We start from the raw sequence: 12,995 nt of genomic DNA on the forward strand, positions 1-12,995 counted from the left end.
CAAGTTCTAAGCTCGACTTGACAAAGAACCCTGGAACAACCAAAGGTAGCAATCTAGCTGTGTACAACAGATCGTATGTGAGTTATTCCTTTGAATATTAGAAGAGACAATTATGTCAAGATAACTCAAAAAATTGGGGCAATTTCCTTATCTTACAATCCTCTGGGTGCATGATTATGAAAAAAAAAATCTCCATTATTTGAGTGGAAAAAAAGCGATACCAAACTAAGAAAAGAATCAACACTATGGCAGTAGTGGGAGGCAGCATTCTGCATTTCATTGAGTAGCATATCAAAAGGGTATCTTACGTCCCAAAGCTACATACATAGAGAAGACATGCTAGATAAAATTGAATCTTATAATGGATCTTGCTCTATGAAACCACATATCTTAAGCTTTGTGGTCGTGAGTACTAGTGAAATTAAAGTCGAAGGTGAGACCAATACAAGACATTACATACCATAGAGGCTTAAATGCGAATGACATAAGAATTAGCATGGGTGACATATCGAACCCAACGGTAGGGATTGTAAGCCTTTGATCTCTTGACAATCTGCAGATATCGCACCTGGTTTTTTTTTTAAGAAACAGATTTAGTGATTTTATGATTGACAACACAAACAAATACAGGCACAAAGTGCTTTGTTGCTCCAAATGTTAATACAGAAGGCATTAATGACAATTAATCCTCTGGAGTAAGAGAGCAGCAGTACCACCGTATGCCCATGCATATTATTGGTAAAGAATTGAACTATTATATGGTTAAGAGCCAACAGTAATAGCCCTTGTGTTCAGAACCTCGTTGAGATGGTCGATCATGACTTGCCCATAGTCAAAACCATAACAATGATTGTAGTAAAGGATAGCGAGAGAGCGCAAGAGCGAGAGAGAGATCCCTTCGCCTGCTGTCCAGCCCCTTCGCCCTTTACCCCTCCTCCTCCTGCCCGTGCTCAGGGTGCAAGATCTGTCACTCCCCGCACCCCATTATTTTCCCTGTTTCCATCTTCTTGTTTTCCCCATTTTCTCCCTTTGGTCCTCTTGATCGGCTCCTTCCGCTCAGCATCACCCCCCCCCTCCCCTTTTGGAAGACTCTGTGGCATCCCCAAGGGACCCAGCTCCATCTACCCCAACAACCACAGCTTGCAGATGTACTTTTTCTATCCGGCATGAGGGCAGATTAGTGACCTGCTTCAGGCAGTCTTGGTTGGCAACCAGGGCCAGATCACTGACATTCAGTTCATGGGCTAGGGCTACCTGAGAACAGAGTTCGACTCCTCAACCCTCCCATGAGTGTCCTTGACTGGAGCCCACTCCAAGTACGGGAGGCACAGCTCTTCTGGCACGTGGATTCAACGGCAAAGTTTGAGGAGACCAAGGCACCATTGCGTGTTTGTGTGGTACTCTACCACGCCGGAAGATGGAGGAGCCATTGTCTTCTTGTTTCCCCTAAGCCTGAGAGCCAAAGTCACCTGGATTGATGTGGGGATGGAAGCCCCTCTCCGTAAGCAGACGATGTACTGCTCTCAGATGCTACAAGACGCTCGTGTTACCAACGCCATAGAGGCAGCCTGGCCTACGGCTAGGATGGAGCTCCGGTGGCCTCTGCCAAAGCGGAAGGGGCTGCATCTATTGTCACCTCACCTTTCTCATTGTGAAGGATGTCACCATTTGGCTCCCTGAACAACAAGGTATCCTCAAATAAATGCAAAGATAGATTCTCTTTGGATATTTCTATGCATTTGGACACCAGTTTGACTGGTGAATCACCCTCAAGATGTCCAGTATTTGGGCTTTGCTGATATGATCAATACTATGAGATGGATTGATATTTCCAGAGGGATGAGAGCTTTGTTGATATGATCAATAGCTCGTCTAGCAATGCTAGCGTGACTAGTAGGCCAGGAGGTGTGACCAGTATGACTTGGAACACTGGAGCTCGGGGTCACTAGACCCCTGAGTGAGATACATGGCTTGAGAACGGGGGATTTCCAATGTATATTTGCATATGCACTTCATTTTATGTGCATGCAAAGATAAAAAGAGTTTCTAGATACATGACTTGTTTTCGTGTCCTGCATGCTTGCTTATGTCTGGTCTCGTAGCACTGGGGACGCCCGGAACGACTAGCTACGAGACTGTGTGGATGCCTTTGCTTGTTGATTTGCGATTGGCTTTTTGCAGGCACCAAAACTGGCCATCGAAAGATCTAAAACCATGTACAAGGCTTAATTATATTTTTTATAAGGTGGAGTGTTCACACCCACATTAAAAATGGGTGTGAACACCCTAATGGGCACACAAGTATTTAAGTCATTTGTATGAGAAGGACAACATTATATACGAAGGTTGGCAATATTTTTCAAATAAAATAATATTAAAGCATGGCTGTCCACATGTGGTTTGCCCTCTTCTCTAGCATGGGAGTCCACATGGAAAATGATGGTGACCTTGGCGAAGAACCTAGCGCCGTTTGACCATTTCGCACACAGACAAGAGGTGTTGGGAAGGTAGTCGACGAACAGAAGCAAAATACGATACTCTCTTCTTCTCTTCGTATCAGCTGTAGGCATATGCTCACTTATGGTAGTGCTATGTGTGAACAGGGCTTAACCAAGGGCACTTTTTCCCATGTGGTTTTTCCCCTTGGACATCAAGTGTGAAAGGACACTCTACATATAATATTTTGTACTTCTATATTATGTGTGTGTGACACATGCAAGAGTTGACTTGCATTTTGTGGCTACCACACTTTTGGCTCTCTCTCTCTCTCTCTCTCTCTCTCTCTCTCTCTCTCTCTCTCTCATTTTCTGTGTGAGCTTCTCCATCCTGCACCTAACCCAAATGTGCAAGTTTGTGTGTGTGAGTGTGTGAGTCCAACACCAACAATTGGTATCAGAGCTCTGGAGGTTCAGTCCAAGCCCCTCTAGTTCAGTCTTGGCCCTGCAGCTGCCTGCGAAATTCCGCCGGCGCAGTCCGTCCGTTCATTGCCTGCGAATTTTCGTCGACGAAGGCAGTCCGTCCATTGCTGTGGCTTTTCCGTCCGCCAAATTCGGCTGCCAACTACCGACGGCACTAGTGAGAGAGCACCGCCGCCGCTCAGCCCACAGGCGGCGCCTCCCTCTTCCGACACCTCCAGCCGGCGGCACTAGTGCGCAGACATCTGCAGCCGACTATGCACACAGTCACCTTCGATCGTCGGCTGCGACAGGCTACGAGTCCACACCCTCGTCGATCCACGCGTTCAGCTCCCCGCCTGGCCTCGATTCCACCACGCGCAGTTCCCCATCTGGCCTTGATTCCGCTAGCTGCTCGCTCGCGCTTGCAACTCCTCCGCCTGCACATCCCGCCACGTGCAGGTACTTTTGTTTCAAAAAATAACAAAATAAACAAGAAAAAAAAAACTTTGCAGGCATTCTAGTGTAGGTTCAGAAATCTTTTGGGGTTTGCCAAGATTCCCCTTTGCCAGAAAAATTGCAGGTGGTGCCATTCATGCTGTTTAGGTTGGAATTTGGGGGGTTTCCAAATTGAGGTCAAAATCACCAAATTAAGCCTCTTTCAACTGCAAAAATTTGGGGCTTTCGTGAAAATTGGCCACTTAATTGCACATTGAAGCGATTGGAGTGCATAAAAATTGGGGCTTTTCAGATTGGAGCATGTAATTGGGCATTACAGCTGTGATATGTTGCATATGTATACACATTGTGTGTAATTGGACAATTTGGTGCAGGTTTACACTTGCTTCAGTTTGTAGACAAACATTTGCACAGGACATTTGGTTGCCTGGTAGTGCACATTGGTGCTTGGTTTGCTTGCAGATATATTTTGTTGACATGGCTCAAAATGCTACAGATGTATTTGGTGTGCTCACCTAGGAGGACAAGTTGGATGGATCTAACTACTCCCTCTGGAGTTTCATGATCCGTAATTTGCTGGTAGCCAAAGGGCTTTGGGACATCATGTGTGGTGATGACACACGCCCACTTACCATACAGCCAGCCACGCCTCAAAGGGGAGGTGCTCAAAGAGCTCCTGAAGTAGAACCTGCTCCCACACAAGAGCAGAAGAGATGGGACTCTAGGGATGCACAGGCCATGTCATTGATAGCCCTTTCAGTGAAAAGGACTATTATTCCGCACATTCGTTCTTGCAAGACATCGAAGCTTGCATGGGACACATTGGAAGCAATGTATCAAGTACGCAATGAGGTAAGAGTTGCCTACTTGAAGAGGCAATTGGATCCTCTTTCTATGGATGAGGGTGATTCCATGGCAGATCATCTCACCAAAGTGAAAGATTTGCAAGAACAATTGCTCAACATTGATGAGATTATCCCAGACAGACAGCTGGTCACCAACACTCTTCATTCTTTACCACCTTCCTACTTGGGCTTTCACACCTCTCTCAACCTCTCTATGAGAGGAGGTGGTGATCCCGTCACTTTTGAAGAGCTGGTGGGTTTACTCTTGCACGAAGAGCAAACAAGAGCAAACTTAGCAAGCAACCGTGGTGGGACCAGGTGGAGACAAGGCATTTACAGCCAAGGATAAGGGTAAAGCAAAGAGCTTTAAGCATGGGGGACAACAGTCTAGCAAGGCTGGTCATGGACAGCCCTCTTCTTGTGGTGAAAAGTCTCACAAAGGGGATGCAAACAAGCCGAAAAAGAAGGGTAAATGTCACTACTGCCATAAGCCTAGACACTACATCACTGAATGTAGGAAGCGGATTGCAAAAGAGAAAAGGAAAGAAGCAAGCAATGCAGTAGCAGACTCTTCTAATGACAAAGCACAGCAATCAGCTAATGTAATTCAAGAAGAGTACACTTTTTTTGGTCACATGCACTAGTGACACACCAAGTGCTTCAGACAATGATATGTCTTGCATTGCATCTGACAGACAGGATGTATCATGGTATTTTATAGTGGTGCTTCGAGCCACATCACTTCATGCAAAGATGTATTTCAGCACTTGGTTTATGCTTCAAATGGCCACACCGTACCATGTGCAGATCATACCACATATCCAGTAAAGGGAATTGGCAATGTCATACTATTTGCAGCCAATGGTGCCAATATATGTATGAAAAATGTATTGTATGTTCCAGGCATAAAGAAAAATCTGCTCTCCATCTCAGCCATAAACGACCAAGGTTTAAAGGTTGAATTTGAAGATGGGAAGTGTTTGGTAAAAGACCCATCAAAGGGTTATGAAATAGTCAGTTCTGGAACACGATACAAAGGCTTGTATAAGCTGGACAGCTATGACAAGCGTACTTATGATGCAAATACAGCGGCTGCCCACACTCCTGCTATGCATGATGCAGAGCTATGGCATGCTCGTTTTGGACATGTAAATTTATGGAGTTTGATGCTTTTGCAGAAGCATCATATGGTTGATAATATGCCGCCTCTTGAGTCTCCACCAAGACATGTATGTGAGGGGTGTATTTTGGGAAAGATGCAACGAAAACCATTCCCCAAAGATCGAGCTGTTAGAGCTGAAAGTAAATTACAGTTCATACATAGTGATGTATGTGGTCCAAAGCGGACACCATCCATAGGGGGGCATCTTTACTTCGTCACATTCATTGATGACTACTCCAGGTTTGCTTGGGTTTACCCTTTGAAAGCGAAAGCACAGGTGTTTGCATGCTTTCAACACTTTGTAGCAATGGCTGAAAATATGTGTGGATGTAAAGTCCAAACACTCCGCTCAGATAGAGGTGGAGAATACATGTCAAATGCATTCAAGGATTATATGCTTCAAAAGGGCATCAAACACCAATGTACTGTGCCTTATACACCGCAGCAGAATGGTGTAGCTGAAAGAAAAAAGAGATATCTCATGGAGATGGCAACATGCATGGTGAAAGCACAAAAGTTGCCTCACAATTTTTGGATGGACGCTATAATGTGTGAAACTCATGTGTTGAACAGGTGTCCAACAAAAGCTTTGAAAACCATAACACCATTTGAGGCTTGGTATAGCCGAAAGCCAACAGTGGATTATATGCGTACATTTGGGTGTTTGTGATGGGGAGAAACAGTTAGGGTTTCACTTGTGTGGGAGACATACACAGAGAAGAACAAGGGAGAGAGAGAGAGAGAGAGTTGTGGGGATAAGTCAACTCATCAAGTGAGTGTGTGACTCCCCTATCACACATGTATATTGCACTAGTACACATAGTGCACTTAGTACATTAAAAGTACTAAGTGTACTATGTACTATAACTTATGGGCTTGTACACAGTATAAGGGTGGGCATAACGCCTTTACCCCAACAACCTCCCACTTAAAGGCAAAGTGCCCTTAAGTAAAGGAAAAGAAAAAATCAGCATGTACATGGTAATATACAAGGCCATATCAAGGCTGAAACTGGCCTCATCCAATGCCCATCAAGTGTCTGCAATGAGCAAACCGCTCCGGAGGCAAACTCTTCGTCAGCAGATCAGCCGGGTTGTCATCCGTATGAATCTTAACAAGCTGAATTTGCTTGTTCTCTATCACCTCTCTGATGAAGTGATACTTCACATCCACATGCTTCGTCTTTGCATGAAAAACAGGGTTCTTTGCCAACTGGATGGCACTCTGACTGTCACAATGCAACAATGGAATATCCCTTGTATAACCCAAATCAACCACTAACCGAGATAGCCATAATGCCTCCTTGCAAGCCTCTGTGGCTGCAATATACTCGGCCTCTGTAGTAGATAAGGCAGTGCACTTCTGCATCCTGGATATCCATGACACAGCACCTCCTGTGAATGTAAACACATAACCGGTAGTAGACTTCCGGTTATCTGGATGACCGGCATAATCCGAATCCGTGTAACCATGCACTAATGCATTCTGTTTGCCAAAGCAAATGCACAAATCCTGTGTGCCCTTCAGGTATCTCATGACACCTTTCACTGCTTCCCAATGCTTCTTGCCAGGGTTGGCCATGTATCTAGAAACCACTCCCACTGCAAATGCAATGTCCGGCCTAGTAGCAACCATGGCATACATGAGACTGCCACAAGCTGAAGCATACGGAATCTTGGCCATATCAGCCCTGTCTCTATCTGACTGTGGGCTGTCCATAGCACTGAGTTTCACATATGGAGGCAAAGGAGTACTAGTCTTCTTCCCCCCATCCATATTGAACCTCTGCAAGACTTTGCCAATGTATTCCTTCTGAGACAAATACAACACATGCTGATTTCTGTCCCGAAGTATCCGCATACCCAAAATGTGATTTGCATCACCCAAATCCTTCATATCAAAGGTTTGATGCAGCCTCTGCTTCAAGGTATCCATCTCCTTACGAGATTTCCCGGCAATCAACATATCATCAACATACAAGATGAGGATCAATAGACTGCCATCCAAAGCTTTCTTGGTGTACAAGCAGTGATCTATGTCACTTCTCCTGAATTTCTGTGATTTCATGAATGTATCAAATTTATGATACCATTCCCTTGGTGCCTGTTTGAGCCCATAAAGACTCTTTTTCAGCTTGCATACAAGCTTCTCCTTTCCACTTACTGCATAACCCTCTGGCTGCTGCATATATATCTCCTCATGGAGATCACCGTGAAGAAAAGCAGTCTTCACATCCATCTGAATCAAGTCCATATCATCATGTGCAACCAAAGCTAACACAGCTCTAAGTGTGGTCATTTTGACCACTGGAGAGAGGATCTCATCAAAGTCCACACCATATTCCTGCTTGAAGCCCTTAGCCACTAACCTGGCTTTGTATCTTGGCTTTGAATCTGGTGCAACTTTGAGCCTGTAAACCCACTTGCACGGCAAAACCTTCTTGCCTGCAGGCAAATGCACCAACTTCCATGTTTCATTTTTATGCAGAGAATCCATCTCTGACTTCATGGCACGCTCCCATAGAGCCTTGTCTGCCCTCTGTAAAGCCTCTTTATAACATGAGGGCTCCCCACAGTCAGTGAGCATCAAGTAGTCAACCCCTGGAACAAACCTGTCAGGGGCTCTAGAGGGTCTAGTGGACCTCCGTACCCAATGACCATCATTTGCAGGTTGCTGTCCAGCCTGCATATCACCCATTGGTGGCTCCTGTTCCATGCCACAAGGCTGAAATATCATGCCCGGTATCTCCTCCAACTGTGGTATATCCATAGGGATATCTTCTGCCATCTCTGGCTGTCCATTTGGACCATTTTCAGCACCATTTAAGGGCTGGTTTTCCTGCTGTAATGGCTGATTTACAGCCCTTTGTTGTTGTCCATGATGTCCATCATCATCAAAGATGACTCTGCCAGGATCCTGTTGCCTTGCAGGCTCCTTATACATGCATGTTTCATCAAAAATGACATCATTGCTGCATATGATCTTTCTATTCATGGAATCCCAAAGTCTATACCCCATTTCACCTCTGTCACCATATCCTAGGAATATGCATTTGTGAGACTTAGGATCAAGTTTGGTGCGCATTTCCCTGCGTATGTGCACGTACGCAACGCAACCAAACACTCTCAAGTGCTTGTATGACGGAGGCTTCCCTGTCCATACTTCTTCTGGCACTTTCCCACCAAGCCTCGTGTTAGGTGACCTATTTATAAGGTGAACGGCTGTCATAACAGCTTCAGCCCAAAAACCATGAGGTAATGCAGCATGTGACAACATAGAACGGACCTTCTCCTGTATGGTCCAGTTCATCCTCTCTGCTGTCCTGTTTTGTGGAGGATCATAAGGAGTAGAGAGCTCCCTCTTGATGCCTTTAGCATCACAAAAGTCCTGAAACTGTTTGGACATATACTCTCCACCATTGTCGAAACGCAAAGCCTTCAGTGTTTTGCCAGTTTGATTCTCAACAAGAGCAACAAACTTCTCAAACACTGAGAATGTATCACTCTTCAAACGAAGAGGATAAACCCACACCTTGCGTGTGGCATCATCAATAAAAGACACAAAATATTTTGCCCCTCCCAAAGAAAGCTGAGGCATCTCACATACATCTGTATGCACAAGCTCTAACTGAGCATCTTTCTGTCCAAGAGCTTTCTTGTGGGGGCACTGTAGTTGCCAACCAACGAGACAATTGCTCCATTCCTTTGACACTCATGTGTCCCAACCGGCTATGCCACATAGAAATTTCCGGCAGCTCGGTTGCATTTACATTAGCATGGTGACAAACACCTGCATGCATGAAATAAAGAGTGTCCACCTTAGAGCCCCTGGCAACAACCAGTGAGCCCTTACTAATCTTCCACTTTCCACGACCAAATGTGGTAACATAATCGTCAAGCTGTCCAATAGAAAGCAGATTCTTCTTGATCTCAGGCACATGCCTGACATCATGGAGCATAAGCTGTGAGCCATCTGAAAACACAAGCCTCACATCACCTCTGCCAAGAATCTTGCATGCATGGTTATCACCCAAATAAACCACTCCTTCATTGCCAGCAGTGTACCTGACAAACAAGTCTCTGCAACCTGTGACATGAAAGGAGGCACCTGAATCAATGATCCATGAGTGCATACCATGACCACCTATAAGAAGTGAATGGGCATCAAGTGAAGAAGTAAAGAGGACCTCATCCTCACTGCCACCTGCATGTGACACATTGATTTCTTCAATCTTGACTCCACTTTTGCCCTTTGGCTTTACATCTTTGGCTTCATCTTTCTCTTTGTCTTTGCCTTTTCCCTTTTCTTTTTGATCATTTTTCCATTTGTAGCATTGCTTTTTAATGTGTCCCTTCTTGCCACAATAATGGCATTCCAAATCCTTTTTGGAGCGAGACTTGCTCCTTCCCCTTTCTTGGCTTTTCCCCCTTTGCTGGGATCTCCCACGTGCATTCATTGCATTGGACTTTCCAACAGAGTTGTTCTTCCTGTTCATCTCTTCTTGAAGAAGAGCACCCTCAACATCTGCATATGACAGCATAGCATTCGAATTGCTAGTGGCTGTCCTGAATGTGTCCCAACTCTCTGGCAAAGTGCATAACAGAAAAGTGGCTTTGAACTCATCGTCCATTGCCAACTTTTGATTAATGACCTGGCTGACAATACCATTAAACTCATTTAGATGGGCTGTCATAGACGCCCCTTCCTTCATCTGAAGACCTATGAGTTTCTTCAACCAATACACTTTGCTTGAGGCACTTTGTTGGGCATACAAGTCCTGCAATCTCTGCCACATTCCCCAAGCTGTCTTCTCTTCACGAATGCTGAAAAGTAATGAGTCTGACACAGACAACATGATAGTAGATCTTGCCAGCTCATCCATATCTTCCCACTCTTCAGCAGTAAGAGAAGCGGGCATCACAACCCTTTCTTTTATAGGCTTGTGCTGCTTTTTCTGGAGCAACACATTATAGCACTGGGTTTGCCAAATATCATAGTTATGCGAGCCTTCAAGCTTCTTGATGTGAAGCAATGAAGAGCTCTCACCTGTGGTTGCCATAGCAATATGCAACCTGTCAATGCCTGACTCCCTGCAAAATGTGCAAACACTGCACCAAAAGCACACAAAGTGCTCACAGTTTTTCTCCCAAAGTTTATCTCCCACTGCGGAAGCACAAACGCAACTTTTCTCCCACTTTATGTGATGAAAACACCAAAATCTGGTTGCTGCAGATTTTGGACAGCACCTTAAATGTGCTCTTTTGCCCTTTCAAAGTACTGTAGAACAGTACCAAGTGCTTACAAATGATGTACCAAACCTGTACCGGCAAGTACAGCAGCTGAAATTGAACCTTTTGGTCACTCAAAACAGTGTACAGCCATGCCAAAACATGCACAAAGTTGTGCCAAATCTGTACCAGCAGGTACAATAGCAATAAATGCTCTCCTGGCTGTCCAAATGAGTGAAAATCAGACTTTTACAGTCCTGAACACTGCATACAACAGTCCCGAACAGAAATTGGGCAAAAGCCCCTTGACTGCAAGCTGATTTTTGAGGATTCAAGGCATAAATGTCTTGCCTGCTGCTTTGCCAAGCTCAACAAGCATACGAACTTGAAAAGCCCCTTGATTTAAGATCAATTGCTGATCATACATGGTACATTGACGCACATGAAGGCATCCAGAGTGTTCACGATGCTTCCCCCTGGCCACATATACATCAAATACATGAAAGCCCCTTGATTTACAGGCACATTGAGTGCTTGTAAGGCATCAGCACATTATCCACAGCATCAAATGCGATCGCCTGCATGCAAATCAACCAAATCGCCACAAAAGCCCCTTGATTTGCACTGCAATTTGCTGCAATTTTGCCCAAATGTGCGATTTTTCACATCATACAGCATGTATGAGTGCTTAATTGCACAATTACATCAAAAGCCCCAAATTTCGACATCCAATTTCCTGCAAATTGATCCTGATTTGACCAATTTCCTGCAAATTAATCCTGATTGTGACCAATGTCACCCAATTTTGCCAATTTTGCTCAAAAATTGAGCAATGGGGCACCTGTACCTGCTCAATTGATTACTGTACTTGCTCAATTGCAAATCCCAAAAAAAAATTGAAGCAGAATACCTTGTAATTTTTGATTTTTCTTCAATTTGCAGGCTGAATTTTGTTGTTGCAAGAAAAGGGGGTGATGATGCTGCTGCTGTTCTGTGCAGGTGGGCAATTTTGATCCAGGTGCTTGTCTGTAAAGATGAAGGACGAACACTTCTCCAGCCACGTTATGGCGTTCAGGAATGAAGTCAGTAAAACCACTCTCCAAGTCCACGAGATCCCAGGCAGCGGCACTTGGAGAAGATGGTGTAGGAAGAGCAAGTTGAGCACTGATTGGGTCTGCGCTAAGGGAAACGCCAAAGGCTGACTTGAGCTCGGCTACCTCCGACTTCGCTCGCTTGTCTTCGCCTAGCGCCTAGTAGTTGGCTACGCGGCTAGTTGTGCGCGCTAGCCTCCTCGCTACCTCAGCCACGCTACGGGTTCGCTCAACGCTCGACACCTAGTATTCGCTTGCTTTTTTCGCTTAGCGCTGGCGCCTTCGCCTAATTATGTTGACGCCCAGCCTACAGCTGCTGCCTTCGCCACTCGCCTAGGTGGCCAGCCGACTCCGCCTTGTGGACTTCGTTCGCCTACGGCTGTTGAGGTGGTCGAGTTGCCACTTCTCGCCTGATTGCTGCCTTGCGTTCGCTTCTGGCCTCTTCACTGAGTAGCAGCGCTACATACGACCAGTTGAAGGCGAGCAGCCCCCACAATACGACCAAGAAAAAAAAACGACCACAGGGCTGATTACGACCAGCAGACAGGGTTAATTACGACCGCATCAGGGAGAAGAGGGAGGGAACCAAGAGCTCTGATACCAGTTGATGGAGAGAAACAGTTAGGGTTTCACTTGTGTGGGAGACATACACAGAGAAGAACAAGGGAGAGCGAGAGAGAGAGAGTTGTGGGGATAAGTCAACTCATCAAGTGAGTGTGTGACTCCCCTATCACACATGTATATTGCACTAGTACACATAGTGCACTTAGTACATTAAAAGTACTAAGTGTACTATGTACTATAACTTATGGGCTTGTACACACTATAAGGGTGGGCATAACGCCTTTACCCCAACAGTTTGGCATATGCACATGTGCCAGAACAACTCCGAACAAAGCTAGATGACAAAGCAATGAAATGCATTTTTGTGGGCTACAGCAATGAGAGCAGAGGATACCGTCTTTATAATCCAACAACACAAAGGATTTTTGTCAGTAGAGATACGGTATTTGCTGAAAATTCAGAACAGCCCATGTATAGCTTGTATAAAAGTAATGATACAGGCATACAGGACATGTTTGATGGACCAGCCCCTACACAAGAAAATCCTCATGTAGAACATGTGGAACAGCCAGCCATGCAGTCCCCTTCTATGGAGAAGTGGAAGATCTTGTCAGGGAAGAGCAGCCATAGACACAGCCAAGTCAATGCCAAGATGGTTGCTGAAAACTTTGCAAGAAAGCAAACTTGCAGCTCCACTCACAGGTAGAACAAGCGCTAGTTCCAGCCATGCATTGAATATACATCGTGGGGAG

At 45.2% G+C, this 12,995-nt stretch overlaps 1 protein-coding gene across 1 annotated transcript in view; it reads right to left on the minus strand.

Moving 5' to 3' along the window:
* Positions 1 to 252: 252 nt before the first annotated feature.
* LOC147631854 (Clathrin adaptor complexes medium subunit family protein) overlaps positions 253 to 12,995 on the minus strand; it is a 50,733-nt gene continuing 37,990 nt past the window's right edge. The window contains exon 14 of the mRNA XM_086808409.1: positions 253 to 568. Coding sequence (XP_086664535.1) covers positions 470 to 568 — 99 coding nt within the window. The 3' untranslated portion in view covers positions 253 to 469. The remainder of the gene's footprint in view (positions 569 to 12,995) is intronic.

Source organism: Cibotium barometz, chromosome 14 (genome assembly GCF_041138505.1).
Source record: "Cibotium barometz isolate CiBa-2024 chromosome 14, ASM4113850v1, whole genome shotgun sequence".
Taxonomy (NCBI): Eukaryota; Viridiplantae; Streptophyta; class Polypodiopsida; order Cyatheales; family Cibotiaceae; genus Cibotium; species Cibotium barometz.